General features: G+C 36.2%; 2 protein-coding genes across 2 annotated transcripts in view; both read right to left on the bottom strand.

Annotated features, from left to right (window-relative positions):
* The window catches only part of LOC129422944 (uncharacterized), a 46,170-nt gene that overhangs the window by 2,992 nt on the left and 26,333 nt on the right, over positions 1–16,845 (bottom strand). The window contains exon 2 of the mRNA XM_073856541.1: positions 1,062–1,279. Coding sequence (XP_073712642.1) covers positions 1,062–1,149 — 88 coding nt within the window. The 5' untranslated portion in view covers positions 1,150–1,279. The remainder of the gene's footprint in view (positions 1–1,061; positions 1,280–16,845) is intronic.
* LOC129422241 (uncharacterized) overlaps positions 11,044–16,845 on the bottom strand; it is a 32,149-nt gene continuing 26,347 nt past the window's right edge. The window contains 2 exon segments of the mRNA XM_073856620.1: positions 11,044–11,477; positions 11,480–11,910. Of these exon segments, the coding sequence (XP_073712721.1) occupies positions 11,092–11,477; positions 11,480–11,910 (817 nt within the window). The 3' untranslated portion in view covers positions 11,044–11,091.

Genomic DNA, 16,845 nt, shown 5'->3' with positions numbered 1-16,845 from the left:
CAACACAAAAAGATATTGTAGGTCAGTGAAAAACAAGAAAGTTTATTTGTGAGGTTTTACTTCCTAATATAGAAAAGAAATCAAACACCTCAATATTTCAACATGGCAGAACAAACACAGATTAAAGATAATCATAGTCTTTTCTCAAAAATTTAATTTAGTTTTAGTCATCTGAATTGATTTAGTTTTAGTCTAGTTTTACTCAACTAAATGCCATGAGATTTTAGTCGAAGAAATCTACATTAAATTGAATTTAAACCCATTTAATTTTAGTTTAGTGTCATCATTGTGTACTTAAATGTGCCATGCTGACAAATATGTAGCATAACTGTTGTGATAAAATATTCTTATATAGGCCTATCCTAAAAAAAGTTAAGAAAGATAAGATGAACCAACCACAGATGCTTTGCCATATAGCTGGTGACACCCATCTTACAAGATAATAGTTTGTCACAATAATTACACTTTGCTTGCTCTTTTTCTGATTTTGCAAAATGCAGTCATACTTTAGAGTGCCTTCTACAAGGGTCAATCGTGTGAACTGACTTTTAGTATTCGAGCGGACGGTCCTACCGGACAGTGCAGCTGAGTTAAAAATTTTGTGGCCGTGCGTTCTGGAATTGTTAATTGAAACTGAAATTCGATTCCCATGCCTAGTTACGACATGTTTTGAATTTCTTTTTTGATCGCAATTAATCATATAATTAGGTATTGTTTCGAAATAGTGAAAACTGGTATCTTATATAAGCACCTTTTGTACTATTCCCTCCCTATGACACATAGCTTTTATTATTTTCTAATCTTTGTAAGTCGCTTTGGAGAAAAGTGTTTGCTAAATGTAAATGAAATGCAGAGTTGATCACAATGGGCATTGTTAAGACAGTTTTTTGGGGAGGGGGGTTGTTTTCATTCATGGACCTCGTAAATTAGCCTTGGCCACCCCATTTAATTCCAGCTGACACTGTTCATATGTAGGTTTAACCTTACACTGCATTCAAACTATTTTTTATTTATTATTATAATAAATAATAATATATAAAGATTGAAAAATAGACACCAACCTATTTGTTCCTCAGTATCTTCATTCTTTATTCTGCATGGTTGTGGATCTGTCATCTTCTCAAGCTCCTCTTTCACCAACATCAACATTATGTCATGAAGATTTCAGTTGTCACACATGGAGTGATTTCTTTGTGTGTTTGACTCCAGCATTTATTGGTGGATTGTTGTAGGAGGAGCTTCACTGAAGGTCTTAATCACTTTCACTTGTGGGTGTGAACTATAGATGAAAGAAGAGGCAATAAAACATTTAACTTCAGTAAAAAATTTACTCACGATTACTCTGCTGATTTTGGACACACAGAATTTATACATCATTTAAAACGTTAGAGTTTTTTGTGTTCACTCCAAAAAAAAAATTGACTGTGGTGCATTTCACAAAATTAAGATGATAAACTTGCGCGCATTTTGTTCTTTCTCCCTCCTTTCAGAAATGCATCAGAAAAATTAAATGTAACTTAACGAATACTTGTCATACAAAAATTATAAATATAATCTGTTATATATTAAGTGAATGTTTGGTTAACTGTTGGGTAAAATATCTGATGCATAAGATTATATTAGATCCTTGCATTACAGCATTGGTGTCACTTACCTTGGGGACGCTGGGTACATGTCCCCACCACTTTTTGAAATGGCTGATTTTGTCCCCACCACTTTTTGAAAGCATTTGGTTAAAATGTTCTGAAAAATCAAGCAATACCTGTGCAACTTACACTGCAAAATGAATTTCTTACTTAGTATTTTTGTCTTGTTTTCAGTAGAAATATATAAAAATTCTTAAATCAAGATACTTTTTTGATGAGCAAAATAAGTCTAGTTTTTAGACAAAAAATATACAATTTAAGTGAATTTGTGGTTAAAATCTGCCAATAGGGTGAGAAAAATCTTAAAATAAGATTTATTTTTTCTTCATTTAAGCAAAATTTTCTCACCCCATTGGCATATATTTTTGCTTGTTTTAAGCATAAATTCACTTAAATTATATATAGATTTTGTCTAAAAACTTGACTTATTTTCCTACGTCATTTTGCTCATTAAGAAAATATATCTTGATTTAAGAATTTTTTTATATTTCTACTGGAAACAAGACTAGAAAAATACTAAGTAAGAAAGTCAGATCTTCAAGAAAAAAAATCTTAGTATTTTTGTCTTGTTTTCAGTAAAAATATCTACAAATTCTTAAATTAAGATGCTTTTTCTTGATGAGCAAAAATCTGGGTTTTAGACCAAAAGTATCAAATGTAAGTGTATAAAACAAGCAAAAAAATCTGCCAATGGGGTAAGCAATTTTTTTGACTTTTTCTTGAATTTAGTGTTTAAAAAAAATGTTACGAATTTTTTGCTTACCCCATTGGCAAATATTTTGCTTGTTTTATGCACAAAATCACTTACATTTGGTATTTTTGGTCTAAAAACTAGACTTATTTTTTTAGATCATTTTGCTCATCAAGAAAATACATCTTAATTTAAGACTTTTTAGATATTTTTACTGAAAGTAAGACAAAAATACAATTTTTTTTGCAGTGTATGACAGGTTTTGTGGTCCGTTGTATGGTTATGGTGTGTTTTCTTTTACATATGTAATGAATTTCATTGTAATCATTGACTTAACATGCTGTTGTTTTCTACAGTATGGTGCTTTGGCACTGTTCGGTTGAGCTGGTGTTGCAGGGACTGTTACATGTGCCGTGGACATTGTTGAGGGTTTTATGCTGAGTATTTTTGTGTTGTTGACCAGCCTACACTATGCCCATTTTTGATGCGCTGTTATTCTATAGTAAAAGAAAGTTATATATATATTTTTCCTATAAATATTTTTTAACTTTTGTGTGCTATTTATTCTATTTCAGGTATATGCAGTGATTTTACTTTTGAACACTCAAAAATCTTTACCTCTATTCTTCTCAAAACTGACCTTGCTGATTCTATCAACTTCAAACATGTTGCTCATTCCAAATCATTTTGCCAGCACTTATCATTTAAGTCTCCTCACATTCATTCTTCTAGGTGCTTCACACTCCTCATTGATAGATGAGCCATTAGGGTGTTGCAGGCGTGAATCACATCAATATTCATGACACTCCCTTGCATACAGTATTGCCTTTGCGCAACAAAAGTGTCTCACAAAATTAAATCGTATTATTGTTTCATGTGAATGAGTGGGTAAAATGGATTTTCTTTAGCAAATTCTCAACTCTACAAGATGCAGTACTCAGAAGTCTTGTGAACAAATGTTTATTATGGATGCAATAATTTATTATCTCATGGATTTTAGTTTATTTTCCCCTCATGTTTCTCAATGACAATTTTCTGTTCTTATGATGTAACTACAGACACTTAGGCCTGCTTTCACAGACAAGACCTAGCAGGACTAGCTTTAGTTAAATTAAGAAGTTTAAGCATCTTTTATGAACAATAGAAAAATATGTTACTGCTGTGTTTTTTGAGACAAATAAATGCTTTACACTCTGTCAGTGAAACTTTTTTTAGTTAAGAGAGCTCAAACTTGTGTTTTAGTCTAGGACTAGCCTTAAGCCTTGTCTGTGAAACCTGGGTTTAAATTAATTAAAGCTTTATCATCCCTCAAACACCAATAATGAAGATTGAAAAATAGCCACCAACCTATTTGTTCCTCAGTATCTTCATTCTTTATTCTGCATGGTTGTGGATCTGTCATCTTTTTAATGTTTCACTTGTTTAGTTGTATTTATAACAGATAATGAGTTTATTTCTAACCTTGACAGTCATGTTATGCTAAGATTGACTTTTATGTTATAGGGATGTAATGATTCACTTGTTTTCTTACGCATTAATTACAGATCTAAATGTTTGGTGTAGACCTGGGCGATTTAAACTTTTCCTTTAATTTAAATAATCTGATCAAGGTTTTAAATAAAAGTTACTTACTCATGTCAAAGTGAAATAATGAAGACATCATCTGATTATTGCAACTTGGGATCTTCACACCCACTAAAACACTTGGGCAAAATACAGCAAATACGTCATGCAAGTAGTGAAGTGGTCAAGTGCAAAGACCACAAGTGTGGGTATTTAGACGCAGCCTCTGTCACCGCAACATGGATAGTAACGAAAAGCATTAGCCACTGTGACAGGGCTGCACTATAATGAAACAATAGAATCACACCCTTTTAGTTTTTTAAATGAAGATCATAATTCTACCACGATTCTGAATGCCAACTAAACAAAATAACACATACTTGTAACAGATGGCTTGGAGTCAAATAGAGGCCATTGGGCATCTGGATTGCAACAGCCCTAAAATTGTGATAATTAGATAACCCTGTCTCCTTTGTTGACAATCGTCGAGATCTCTATCACCTATCAAGGTTGTAAAGTGGGTGACAATTAAAAAAAATGCCGTCGTAAAAGGAGGTTCAAAGGAATTCCACCAGAGAAACCTGAGACACAGCAGGGGGCACAGACGATATGTCTCTGATGAAACCACGTTTAAAGATCACAATGAGCTGTTTAAATGTATATATATTTTTTATATCCCTTTACTGCATGATCATGTATGTGTGATGTAACTGTGTGTTAACACTTTAGTTAGATTTTGTTCACTGTAGCATGGTTCATATCTTAGGTATGAATTTATTATTCAACGTGATCTTAAACCCATGTCTTGTCTAGTATCAAATTAACCTACTCTTTATTTCCTAATCATTTCTATGTACTATATTACCATAAGCCGCATCAATGTCATTTAATATCGATTTGAAGAGTTATGGAAACAAACTTTTATCATTATGCAATTACGCAAATGTGATGTCTGAAAGAACAAAGGCTTGTTTCCCCGCACGATCGAACACTTCGCACATTGGTCATTCACCTAAAATGGGCTCGGCGCGTGAAAGGTCAAAACGGCCTATCGCCCAAGCCACCATTTTCCGATGGTTTGTGCAGATGTTAAGCAATAGTGCTGCCAATCTTTTACTCTCTCTCTAGCTTTTTCAGTCTTTTCTTTCTCATCTATGTTTTATGTTATTGTATGTGTGTATGTTTAGTTAGTCGTTATGTGTACTTCGTTTTATAGTTAATAAAACGGTTTTGCATTTTCACAATTGAATTGTTTCTGTGTTCAATGCTCATGAAATTAAAGTCACTATTTCTGCCTTTTGATCCAGCTACACGCTGCGAGTAGCACTGTATATCAGTGAGAAGGTTAATTTTAAAGGTCATGAAATTCTTAGACGTTAATATACGATTATGGATATATGTCTTCGGTGGACGAACATATTAATTAATTGTTATTATTAATTCTGCTACGCCAGGTAAAACCTGATAAACTTGTATAGTTAATTACAGTTAATTATACATAATATTACCTTTTGAGCTAAATTCTAAGATTCCCTTGGGAATCCACGTAGTGTTTCGGTCGGAGGTTCATAGTGTTTCAAATAACGTTATTCCCCTCCTCCCGCTGGATTCGCTACATACTGCACAAGAGACAAAATATGAAATGCTATAAACTTTTTGAAATGTTTCATTGGTTTGAATTCTTTTTTAAAATCTGAAAGATTCAATGACTCACTAATATATTTTATTACTGGATGACAGAAGGTGTTTGCTCTAGATCATAAACATGAGTGTTTATATGTAAGGAAAAATTTACGACGGGTCATTGAATTATAAGAAAATAATGCACACCCAAGGTGGCAGGGGCGTCATGCACCAATTTTTTTAAGGGGGCACAGTGTGCACAGCTCACACAAATGTGTGCATACACAGACATCAAACGAATTATATTATAGAGCTTTCAGTCTTTTCCATGGCACTTACGTTTCTAACAACCTGAACACCCCTGCTTTCATACAAAAACCTCCAAAATAAAAGTGTTGACTAACTTTTATATCAAATACTATTCAATCGGAATAAATGACATATTGGCATCATATTTACATTTGAAACGGCATGTTTTGTTTATTAACGTTTTATTTAATGACTTGTTTAATTGTGTCATTAATGCATTATCCTATGAAATTATGTAGTTTTAAATCCATTTATTACACGGCTCTCTGGAATGCTTGATTCTGATTGGTCAGTTGAGACATTTGCAGGTTCGTTCTTTTCAAATAATAACCGCTCCAAATTAATAACGCATAGCCGGTTCTACTTGAACGATTAAAATCGCTCCGCGCCAATAAAGATCAATAAAGATTACCGTTTGGCGCATTCTGGTGACAAATACTGGACAACCACAATTAAGAATGGAAAATTTTGACTTTAATTTTAACATGTACGTAACAACAAAACATTTAAACAGTAGATAGAAGAACGAACAACGACAAGACACAGAGAGCTTACTAAGACTGAACTTGACAAAATAGAGCATGACAGCTACGAAGCCAACTCACAAAAAAATACAGAATGGGCATTAAAACTTCTCAAAGACTGGCTAAAAAAGAAAAAAATGGAGACAAGTATGAAGCAGAGGATCTTAATAAGGTATTACGATCATTTTATGCATCTGTGCAAATTTTCACGGAAGGATAAAAATGTTAATTTAAAACAAATATGCCAATAAAATGTTTCAAATTCATATTCATGTGGCAAGTAGCCGTGTAATAAGCGGGATAATGTAGAGACAGCCGGTAGTTATCACACTGTCGGGGCTTATTTCCCGATAACTACCGGCTGCCTCTACATTATCCCTTACATAAAGAACGAAAATGACATAACTATAGCCACGTGATTGATTTTAATGTTCAATAATGATTTAAAAAAATATGTTTATATAAAATTATTAAAGAAACGGATTTTACCTCATAGTGCGCATGCGTTTCTTACACATTTTTTTATTCCTCAGATAGCCAAATGCAGAAGCAACAGCAAAGCTTGTGAGCTATCAGACACTGATGACACGATCAAAACTACAGAAGTTATAGTAGTTTTTGTTGGGTATATTACTGATCATATACTGTATTAATATTATATTAGGCCTAAGGCCTATTGTTTCTACGCAAGGCTATAAAACTTTCGTTTTCTCAGTTAACTTTCGTTTCATAGTTAAAAGAGCCCAGGTGCGATCCTGTGACAATGCCACGATTGTTCTTGCCACGATTATTATGAGAAAAGGTTGAAACGACCGATAAACAAGAGCACGTCATTTTAGATTAGTTAACTTTCGTTTTCTCAGTTTCCTAATTAAAAGAGACCAGGTGCAATCCTGCGACTCTGCCACGATTGTTCTTGCCACGATTATTATAAGAAACAAGGTCAAAACAACCGACAAACATGATTACGTCATTTTAGATTAGTGAAGTCGTCCGGCTGTACTTCGCTACATTACCAATAAGTTAGTTGTGTCAGGGAAAGCTAAGGCCAATCAAAACAATATACAGAGTATGTCATTTTAAGATTTGAGAAGTCCAGTTCTACTTTGCTATATTAATAATAAGACATCTGTGCAAGCTAGGCCAAGGCCATGGGAACCAATAAGCAGAATATATCATTTTAGATATGAGGAAGGATTCAGCTTTTTTGCCACAACAAAGTCTAGAGAGGACATATGTCACCAGGTGACTATGTAGGGCAGGAACAAGAAGTGGCGGAGAAGGGTTCCGCTTTGGTATGGTTTCCACCCGGACCCGATTTTAAAGGCACCATTGTATTTCCTGGTCTCCCTGACAACAATAATCACGAGAAATGAGCAACAGGTGTGGCGAATCAGTGGAGCAACCCGCGATTGGAAGAGGGACTGAAGACAAGCACATAAAGAGGTCCAAGAAGCACAAAGGGAGGAGAGTTGTGTTCGGGCGGGAGTCCCTTTATGCCTTGGGCAAATGTAACCACACGCCCCGTCCCTGGAGGAGCCGAAAGGGCGCCGTTGATCCGCGAATCACTTATGGTGTAAGGAAAGAGTGCGGCTGCCAGAAGAGGCGAAAAGGACGGGGCTGTGGAAATTAAAGGGACACTACACCGGGTGCTTGTGGTATACTTTGTATACGCTGTGTTGCTGCTTTGCAGACGGACCACGCTGGTTGGATCGCTCTCCTGGGGAAGAGAGGAAGAGACAGACAGCTGACGAAGGAATTCTGAGAGGTTTTCATTAGAGAAATAGTGGACACAGAGCCATCAAGAGCGGAGCTAATAGCAGTTGTTGACAACTAAGTGTGAGTAACAGCTGTGGTTCTTATCTGTGCAATATTTGTACGAAGAGTCGTTTGGTGTGTTCCTTTGTGTTTTTGAGGTCCCTGGCCCCACTGGAGAGGAAAGCGTGCGCGAGCCGCGGGTTGATCGGAAGCACGGACGAAGCACTTGGTAGGAAGCATCGTTCACCAGTAGAACAGTGGCCCTGTGGGAAACAGGAAGCGCAGGTGAGCCAGAGGAGTGATAACCAACACGCCGGGCCTGTAAATAACACACCTCTCACTCTCAATTGGCGGTCCAGCTATCGCCAAACCATCCTCTCGAGGTCGTCGTAGCCAGGTGGCCAGAGCGATCTAAAACCATGTGAAGTTGTATAAGAGTGCTGTGGGTGAGTTTCACTGATTGATGGTGTTTACGCTTTACTTGCTGTGTGTATGCTGTGCTTGTAGCGTTCAAACTGCCTAGCCTCAGACGAGTCGCGAGACGATGACATCCGTTGTGGCCTGGGTCCTAAGGAGAGTGAGAAAATTGAGCCCTGTGCCCGGGGTGTGTCCACGAGAGCTTCGTTCATCCATAGAGCAGACAGTGGTGAAACCCAGTGAGTATTACCAAGAGTGTACCGTGCGGACTGTGGGTTGTAGCGGTGTGTGTACTGACCTCTCCAACAGAAGCTCGTGGTGAGCGGAGCCCCGACAAAAGTTCGCCCCAACTCGTGACCCCGGTCGTGGAAGAAGGAGGGGGAGTTTGGGAAGCGATCGGCTCCGTGTCATCGGACCCACTAGTCCCTACGACGCCCGGACAGCCTGAGTGGATGGGCGAAGGAATACGGTGCACCAACACTGTAGCGAAAATCCACTGTTTGCAAGTGAAGCTCTGTGTGAGCGAAGATCCCCAGTGCTGTGAGTAACATAACCTGTGAAGTAAAACTGTGCTGTGCTTATAGCAATTACCTACCTGTGCAAGTGAAGCTCTGTATGAGCGAAGATCCCCAGTGCTGTGAGTAACATAACTTGTGAAGTAAAACTGTTCTGTGCTTATAGCAATTACCTACCTGTGCAAGTGAAGCTCTGTGTGAGCGAAGATCCTCAGTGCTGTGAGTAACATAACCTGTGAAGTAAACCTGTTCTGTGCTTATAGCAATTACCTACCAGTACAAGTGAAGCTCTGTGCGCATGAAGATCCTCAGTGCTGTGAGTAACATAACCTGTGAAGTAAAACTGTTCTGTGCTTATAGCAATTACCTACCTGTGCAAGTGAAGCTCTGTGTGAGTGAAGATCCCCAGTGTTGTGAGTAACATAACCTGTGAAGTGAAACTGTTCTGTGCTTATAGCAACTACCTACCTGTGCAAGTGAAGCTCTGTGTGAGCGAAGATCCCCAGTGCTGTGAGTGACATAACCTGTGAAGTAAACTGTTCTGTGCTTATAGCAATTACCTACCTGTTCAAGTGAAGCTCTGTGTGCATGAAGATCCCCAGTGCTGTGAGTAACATAACCTGTGAAGTAAATTGTTCTGTGCTTATAGCAATTACCTACCTGTTCAAGTGAAGCTCTGGGTGAACGAAGATCCCCAGTGCTGTGAGTGACATAACCTGCGAAGTGAAACTGTCTGTGCTTAAAGCAATTGCCTACCTGTGCAAGTGAAGGCTCCGTGTGAAGCGAAGGTCCCCAGTCCCTGTCCCAAGTGGCCCTGGAGGCGAGAAGCAGACCCCTTTAGTTTTAAATTGCCCTTTCCCCTTTTCCCCTTTCCTTTTTAAATATTTAATAAAGTTTATTTTAACTGTAGTTTACTCGTCTGTCTGGTCATTGGGGTGGTCTTGGGAACCTCCTCGAGGTGGAAGAATTGAGAGGGGCGTGACCTTTAGCATATTCGGGTCCGCCCCCGGCCGTGACACATACACTATTGTTATTTTGCTTGCTTGTTTTCTCGTGATTACGACTTAATTTTCTGATGATCTCCGTTAACTTGACATGATAATGCAATTGTCATAATGTAATTCCTGTCTATAATATTTAGTGTATTCTGAAGTGGACTGCTACGGAAGTTGAGAGAGGACATGCACTATTATTATTTTTGCTTGCTTGTTTTCTCGTGATCACGATTTTATTTTCTCATTTGGATTATCATGTCAGGATAACGATAAAAATACTTTAGTTTTCTGTTTATCCTGACGTGATAATCCAAATGTCATAATGTAATTTCCTGTCCATAATATTTAGTGTATTTTGAAGTGGACTGCTAATGCATATGGGTCTTTGCCGTTACCACACGTGTAGCTAATGTGTAGCGATAGACTTAATAAATAAATAAAGGTGGACGGTTCATGTGCGTGAATTTAGGGGCTGTTACGGTTTCTTAAGTAATCTTCAATAGTATTTAACAGTTTATTTAAATAAATATCAAAAATCTAAAAAGTGTGCATTATAGCTGACAACCACATAAACACGTTGGTTTTGTGACTGTTTGTTGACTTTAAGTCATTCCATTTAAATGCTGTTAAAAGTAGAAACGTGTATATTAATGAGTAACTTAAAGACGGTCCCTAAATTCACCACTGTAAAATTGTACATATTGACAAATCTATTTAGGCTTGAGCAAATCTCTGATCCAAGTAAAATCTAATTTGTTCAATCATGCTAATTTAGCAAAATATGCTTTTGCTGTTTACAAACAAAACAACACGTTCTATCGAAAACACGTAAGTGTGCCTTGGAGTGCCGTTACACCACGGGTGTGCATTATTTTTTTAAAATTCAACAAAGAATTATACAATTTCTAGATAGTATTTTTGTCTTGTTTTCAGTAAAAATAAGAAAGAAAGTCATTGTAGAATTTATTTACACAGAAATCTTTTCAATGAGATTCAAATCTTTTACCACCATGTTATGTAAAGGTAATGCAGTCTATGGTACACAAATGGTTAACAGATCTCATTTTCTGCAATGAGTCCCACCTCACATTGCTTTATGATTGGCTTTGTCTTTGTCTGAGCTTTCTCTTTCATGTGAATTTTCATGTGTTTTGTAAGGTATTTTTTAGCTCTGAAACTCTTTCCACACAGTTGACATGTGAACGGTTTCTCTCCAGTGTGAATTCTTCCGTGTGTCTTAAGACTCCTTTTACTTGTGAATCTCTTTTCACATTGAAAACATATGTAAGGTTTCTCTCCAGTGTGGATTCTTGTGTGAATCTCAAGTCCACTTTTATGACTGAAACTCTTTCCACACTGAAGACATGCATGAGGATTTTCTCCAGTGTGACTTTTCATGTGTTTGGTAAGGTTGTGCTTAAATCCGAAACTTTTTTACACTCATGACATGTAAACGGTTTTCCTTCAGTGTGAATTCTTGTGTGTTTCTTCAGAGTGCCTTCACTTGTAAAACTCTTTCCACACTGAGAGCATCTGTAAGGTTTCTCTCCAGTGTGATATCTCATGTGAATCTCAAGTCCACTTTTATTACTGAAACTCTTTCCACACAGATGACACGTGTAAGGTTTCTCTCCAGTGTGAACTCTTACGTGTATCATAAGTTGACTTCCATCTGGGAAACTCTTTTCACAATGCTGGCAGGCGTGTGGCTTCTCCCCCCTGTGAGCTTTCCTGTGCCGGATAAGGTTCGATTGAGAAGTGAAACTCTTTTCACATTGTTGACATGTGTAAGGTTTCTCTCCAGTGTGAATCCTCATGTGTGTTTTAAGGTGAGCATTTGTTCTGAAACTCTTTCCACATTGTTGACATGTTAAAGGTTTCTCTTCACTGTGAGTCCTCTTGTGATCTTCAGGGCGTTCATCTTCACTGAAACTATTTTCACACTTTATGTTTTCTTTCTTCAGAGTTTCTTTCAGTGAAACATTATGGTTTATTTTTACAATCTGATGTTTCTCATCCACTTCAGCTTGACTCTCCTCTTTCACTTCCATCATATCTAAAATAAAGACAGTAAATAGTTCATATTGATAAATCAGAGTGACAAAACACATTTGAGATGTCATGTTATTTTTTAATGTGAAGCACAGACGTCGTTAGGAACTTTTAAGGGGGCTTTAGCCGCCTAAAAATTCTTCTCAGCCCCCTAAAAGTTTTTGCTATGTTAGCTTCATAAACTGTACAGGGTTTTCGTGATCGTTTCAGTCCCCTTTAAATTTCGTTTGAAAACAGCAGCAGAGCAGACTTTCAGCACATTCAGCCCATCTATGCAATACAGTGGAATACTCCAATAAGGTGCCATAGCTAGAGGGTTGTCTTGGGTGTCTAAATTTAATGCGTTACTTTCACTCCCTCCAATAATTAATTTCCTGTTAATCGATGTGTTAATTTCGACATGCTGCAGCACAGCACATAGTAGTATCATAGTAAACAATTGATTATCTTAAACTTTGTATTGCATTCAGTCTTATCGGCCTACCTGTCTCTATCATTAAAGTTCACTAAATAAGAAAATGAGAAATTCTGCACATTGTAACAAAGATAAATCCAAATTTATCTTAAATAACCTCAATTACTTTTTAGCCAAAAGTGTTAAGTTTAAGTTGTATCATGGACAGAGGTGTAAAAAAATGTCTGAAAGCCATACCTGAGTAAAAGTACAGATACCTGACTGTTAAAATTACTCCACAACAAGTTACAAGTCACAAGTAACCCAATTTAAAAGTACTTAAGTAGCCTATTTACTCGTAGTGAATGTTGGCTCAACACAAAGAGATATTGTAGGTCAGTGAAAAACAAGAAAGGTTTATTTATGAGGTTTTACTTCCTAATATACAAAAGAAATCAAACACCTCAATATTTCGACATGGCAGGACAAACACAGATTAAAGATAATCATAGTCTTTTCACTAAAATTTAATTTAGTTTTAGTCATCTGAATTGATTTAGTTTTAGTCTAGATTTAATCAACTAAATGCCACTAGATTTTAGTCGAAGAAATCTACATTAAATTGAATTTAAACCCATTTAATTTTAGTTTAGTGTCATCATTGTGTACTTGAATGTGCCATGCTGACAAACAGTGTTAGGGAAAGTTACTTTTAAAAGTAATGCATTACAATATTAAGTTACTCCCAAAAAAAGTAACTAATTGCATTACTTAGTTACTTTTCATGGAAAGTAATGCTTACGTTACTTTTAGTTACTTTTGCGTTACTTTTTCTTGGCTAAAGCTTGATCTCTTTCAGGCCTTGCAGGTGTTTTTATGACTGAAAAGTTCTGCATTCAGAAATTGCATATTTCATCACAAAAATGTTTAGCTCTGGCCTGCCATGTCAGTTTCTGACTCAAACTGTTTCCACACAGGCACAGAGAGTGCATACGTTAAGTTTAATTCAGTACATATTTTTAAATCAAATTAATTAAACTAAAAAAGTAACTTAAGTTACTTTTTTGAAAAAGTAACTCAAATATTAATGTGTACATTTAAAAAGCGTTACTTTACTCGTTACTTCAGAAAAGTAATATTATTATGTAACTCCAGTTACTTGTAATGCGTTACTCCCAACACTGCTGACAAATATGTAGCATAACTGTTGTGATAAAATATTCTTATATAGGCCTTTCCTAAAAAAAGTTAAGAAAGATAAGATGAACCAACCACAGATGCTTTGCCATATAGCTGGTGACACCCATCTTACAAGATAATAGTTTGTCACAATAATTACACTTTGCTTGGTCTTTTTCTGATTTTGCAAAATGCAGTCATACTTTAGAGTGCCTTCTACAAGGGTCAATCGTGTGAACTGACTTTTAGTATTCGAGCGGACGGTCCTACCGGACAGTGCGGTTGAGTTAAAAATTTTGTGGCCGTGCGTTCTGGAATTGTTAATTGAAACTGAAATTCGATTCCCATGCCTAGTTACGACACGTTTTGAATTTCTTTTTTGATCGCAATTAACAGACATGGGGACTTGTGACTTGGTGACTTGGACTCGAGTCGACTTGAGTCGCTATTTTTGAGACTTGTGACTTGACTTGACAAAAAATAAAATACTTGAGACTTGAATCGGACTTGGAAGTTAAAGACTCGGGATTTGACTTGACTTGAGACACGATGACTTGAATGACTTGAGTGTTAATCACATCATGTTTTCAGTTAAAATATATAACCTCTTAAAAAAAAATAAAGTTGACCCAGCTGGAGCGCAGGCGGAGACTGGCATTGTCATGACTGAATTACGACACTGTAATCAGTCATGCCCTCTCGTACCTTACGCACACCACGCCCACTTAGAATAGATATCAACATGTCAGCTGGAGTGGTAGCGAGGGTCATCGCTTTTGGCTTCAACAAGATGGCAAAAGACGAACAGTGCGTTGCAAGACATGCAACATTAAAATCGCAGGCAGCCACAACCTCCAATTGCGTCCGTCATTTGAAGAGCCATTCTGCCCAGTAAGTGCTTGTCAATTTGTTAATATCTGGTTAGTTGGTAGTTAGCTAATGTAAGAATAGCTAAAGTAGCCATTAACCCTCATCATACCGTGTTGGGGACAAATGTGGGTAAAATTATTTTGATTTATTTTTTAAAAATACTTCCCTTGATCTGAGCGGTACGAGACTTGGCTACTTTTTCTACGTTTGCCACCTGAACACACACACAGACACAGAGAAAAATTACTGGATTCTACAATGTTAAGAGCAGTTCACATATTGCGTCTTTTGCGCCCTCAAGTTCATTATTTCAAATATAAGCGCACGAAAAGGAAGAGATTACAATTTTGTTTGATTCCATGATGTATTTTAATGAAAATTAGTATTTCTTTATATCTTTATATTCTATATATCTTTATTAAGATCAGATTCTGCAGGTAAAATTACAATAATAAGGTGACTTGACTTGGACTTGACTTGACCTACTACAGGACTTGACTTGACTTGACTTGACTTGACATAGCCTGTGACTCGACTTGACTTGCCCAAGAAAAAAATACTTGGGACTTACTTGAGACTTGAAAGTTCAGACTTGAGACTTACTTGAGACTTGCACATGTGTGACTTGGTCCCATCTCTGGCAATTAATCATATAATTAGGTATTGTTTAGAAATAGTGAAAACTGGTATCTTATATAAGCACCTTTTGTAATATTCCCTCCCTATGACACATAGCTTTTATTATTTTCTAATCTTTGTAAGTCGCTTTGGAGAAAAGTGTTTGCTAAATGCCTAAATGTAAATGAAATGCAGAGTTGATCACAATGGGCATTGTTAAGACAGTTTTTTTGGGGAGGGGGGTTGTTTTCTTTCATGGACTTGTATGGACCTCGTAAATTAGCCTTGGCCACCCTATTTAATTCCAGCTGACACTGTTCATATGTAGGTTTAACCTTACACTGCATTCAAACTATTTTTTATTTATTATTATAATAAATAATAATATATAAAGATTGAAAAATAGACACCAACCTATTTGTTCCTCAGTATCTTCATTCTTTATTCTGCATGGTTGTGGATCTGTCATCTTCTGAAGCTCCTCTTTCACCAGCATCAACATTATGTCATGAAGATTTCAGTTGTCACACATGGAGTGATTTCTTTGTGTGTTTGACTCCAGCATTTATTGGTGGATTGTTGTAGGAGGAGCTTCACTGAAGGTCTTAATGACTTTCACTTGTGGGTGTGAACTATAGATGAAAGAAGAGGCAATAAAACATTTAATTTCAGTAAAATTTACTCACGATTACTCTGCTGATTTTGGACACACAGAATTTATACATCATTTAAAACGTTAGAGTTTTTTGTGTTCACTCCAAACAAAAAATTGAATGTGGTGCCTTTCACAAAATTAAGATGATAAACTTGCGCGCATTTTGTTCTTTCTCCCTCCTTTCAGAAATGCATCAGAAAAATTAAATGTAACTTAACGAATACTTGTCATACAAAAATTATAAATATAATCTGTTATATATTAAGTGAATGTTTGGTTAACTGTTGGGTAAAATATCTGATGTATAAGATTATATTAGATCCTTGCATTACAGCATTGGTCTCACTTACCTTGGGGACGCTGGGTACATGTCCCCACCACTTTTTGAAATGGCTGATTTTGTCCCCACCACTTTTTGAAAGCATTTGGTTAATATGTTCTGAAAAATCAAGCAATACCTGTGCAACTTACACTGCAAAATGAATTTCTTACTTAGTATTTTTGTCTTGTTTTCAGTAGAAATATATAAAAATTCTTAAATCAAGATACTTTTTTTGATGAGCAAAATAAGTCTAGTTTTTAGACAAAAAATATACAATTTAAGTGAATTTGTGGTTAAAATCTGCGAATGGGGTGAGAAAAATCTTAAAATAAGATTTCTTTTTTTCTTCATTTAAGCAAAATTTTCTCACCCCATTGGCATATATTTTTGCTTGTTTTAAGCATAAATTCACTTAAATTATATATAGATTTTGTCTAAAAACTAGACTTATTTTCCTACGTCATTTTGCTCATTAAGAAAATATATCTTGATTTAAGAATTTTTTGATATTTCTACTGGAAACAAGACTAGAAAAATACTAAGTAAGAAAGTCAGATCTTCAAGAAAAAAAATCTTAGTATTTTTGTCTTGTTTTCAGTAAAAATATCTACAAATTCTTAAATTAAGATGCTTTTTCTTGATGAGCAAAAATCTGGGTTTTAGACCAAAAGTATCAAATGTAAGTGTATAAAACAAGCAAAAAAATCTGCCAAT

This window comes from Misgurnus anguillicaudatus, chromosome 19 (genome assembly GCF_027580225.2).
Source record: "Misgurnus anguillicaudatus chromosome 19, ASM2758022v2, whole genome shotgun sequence".
NCBI lineage: Eukaryota > Metazoa > Chordata > Actinopteri > Cypriniformes > Cobitidae > Misgurnus > Misgurnus anguillicaudatus.
The sequence above is the reverse complement of the archived record's forward strand: the minus strand, read 5'-3'. Positions and strand labels throughout refer to the sequence as shown.